The 2475-nt window shown below is 34.4% G+C and overlaps 1 protein-coding gene across 1 annotated transcript in view; it reads left to right on the forward strand.

The window, feature by feature from the left end:
* The first annotated feature begins 433 nt into the window (after nt 1–433).
* The window catches only part of LOC105625039 (phospholipase DDHD1-like), a 12654-nt gene continuing 10612 nt past the window's right edge, over nt 434–2475 (forward strand). The window contains exons 1-2 of the mRNA XM_012206382.1: nt 434–512; nt 1353–1670. Of these exons, the coding sequence (XP_012061772.1) occupies nt 434–512; nt 1353–1670 (397 nt within the window). The remainder of the gene's footprint in view (nt 513–1352; nt 1671–2475) is intronic.

The raw sequence follows: 2475 nt of genomic DNA on the forward strand, positions 1-2475 counted from the left end.
CGGTCCCTTTTGGTCAGCTTGGGAGACATTGGGAGAGGGTGAGACCAGCGAAATAATGTGGCTCTTGACAGTCTCGACTCGATTGCCAGATTCGCGAGCGGGATTTATGTTACTACAGTAATTTCCGCAAGAGGCGAAAATCATCGGAATATTCCTTGCCATGTTCCTCTTTCTCTCTCTCTCTTTTCCTCTCTTCCGTTTTATATTTGGCATGTCTCACGCTTTTTTTCGCGCTCATACAAAGTTCATCTCCTTCGATTCGTCATCGAGATAGCGCGAGGGTGACTCTGCGACGAGAGTCGCGTCTATCATAGTCTTGTGATCGCTGCCCACGCGCAGCGACAACTATCGCTGTTGTTTGTTGAACTTACTCAAGCTTGAGCGTGCTCGCTATTCTGACAATAAATCGCCGGTCGCCCAACAGCTCAACGGGATGTCCATTAATCTGAGCGAGGTCGATCCGTTCAGTGAGATGCCGATGGAGCTGCCCATGGAGCAAGAATCCTACGAAGGTACGACAATACGACACACGAGATACATCCGGTGATTCGATTACATGACGTGATCGTCAAAAAACGTTATCAAGAAACGTTATCAGGCGTTCAGCGGACTTGACACTGCTAAATAAGTGCTCGCTGCTAATCTTCTAGAGATCTAAAGGTCTGATTGGATGATCTAGAGATTCTAGAGGAGGAATACACCAATAACAACGAGCTCTCATTCAACTGTTGAGTCTTCTGAACGCACAGCCATTGATAAAGAAAATTGATTGGTAAGTGCTTTTTCTTTTTTTAATGTAGAGTCAGTTTTTATGTTACTTGTAGATCCAGTGAAGAACTAAAAGTAAAAACCAATTGTATGTTAAAGAATTATTGAGCTCTTGTACCAATCAGTTTTCTCTGCAGAGTCATTTGTTAACTCGCATTCGTCATTTGTTATCGCAAGATATTTAAATTAATAAATTGGGAGATCCTTGGGAGTGGGCGCGCTTGAGCATTGCACAATTTATCAAGACGAATTTTTTCCTATCAGACGAATTTTTTCCGTTAGATTTCAAGTATTCTAAAATTTATTAGTGTCATTTGATAGATCAAGTTTGCTTATTTATTTAGACTTTTTTTTATAACAATATACAAGAGTATCTCCCAAAAATATCAATTATAAAAATTTCAACAAAAATCGTGTAATATTTGCGTAAATGGTTATTTATATTTAAAAGATTATTTTTATATTTTTGCGAGTATCTTTCCTCGAAACAGATCGATGCTTTAAAATTATTATTTGTTAAGATAATTACTAATTATTGAAAGGATATTAGATGTGTAATGATTCAATTTTTGTCTCGTACAAAGATGATGACCAAACAATAGTGGAATCAAGTCCAAAGAACAATATAGAAATTAATGCTGTGAGTGAAGCAGATTACGCCGAACCTTTGATTCCGGAAGAAATACGGTGGTTTTATAAAGACGGCGTTGACAAAAGATGGAACGAATTTTGCGGGTACGACAGTTTAAGAATTGAGAGAATTTATCAAGAACGTCAGAATTTAATTAGCGAAAGTAATGATGAAACAAATGATTTGCCACCCGCTGAAAAAATTGTGGTTAGAGGTGGCATGTACGATATCGAAATAGATAATATGAAATGCGTTTCGATATATTGGCCAGGTGAATATATCACATATTTTATTTTCCTTTTAATTGTATTCTATTTTTTACACCACTATTGCATATTTACTAATTACTTTTGCCTATTGCCAAAATCAATTCATGTAGCACAGAGTTTATGCAAGTGAGCACAAGTGCTTGCTAACTTTGTAGGCATTGCTGGGCTACGTGAAAATAATAGTGCCAATAATAATGAATCGACAATTGATACAAATATCCATGAATGCCTTAATAATGATTCATTCACAATGCCTCTTTAGATTTCTATATATTTTTCCATTGTGCATGCAATAATGCATGTCTTTATACTGCAGATTACTTTGTCCTTGAAGTTATTATAGCCAATTCGTATTGACGATGTCTATTATGACTTGCAACATGTGCAAAACAAATATAACACAGACAATACATTCTATCGCTGTAAAAAGGAATTTATTCAGAGCTCTCAATAAAATATATTAGTTATTATTTATATATGTCACAATCAAAAAGTGTTAATTTAGTAACTGTATACACTTATTAATTTGATAAGTAAATGTATTCACAAGCACACAATGAAATTTAAACTGTTACGAGTAACGATTGACTAATTTATCGTTACTTTATCTCAAAAACTGATTAACAAAAAAATTATTTTTCGCGGCGAAACAACAATTTTCACATTTTATGTATAATCGTTATGTAAGACATGATAAATTTTATTGACAATGTCTATTATTGTTGAATGATGGGGTACTTTGATAAGAATTAAATAATTTTGATTCTATTTTATTTATATATATATATATATATATATATATAGTAG

Source organism: Atta cephalotes, assembly GCF_000143395.1.
Source record: "Atta cephalotes unplaced genomic scaffold scaffold00105, whole genome shotgun sequence".
NCBI lineage: Eukaryota > Metazoa > Arthropoda > Insecta > Hymenoptera > Formicidae > Atta > Atta cephalotes.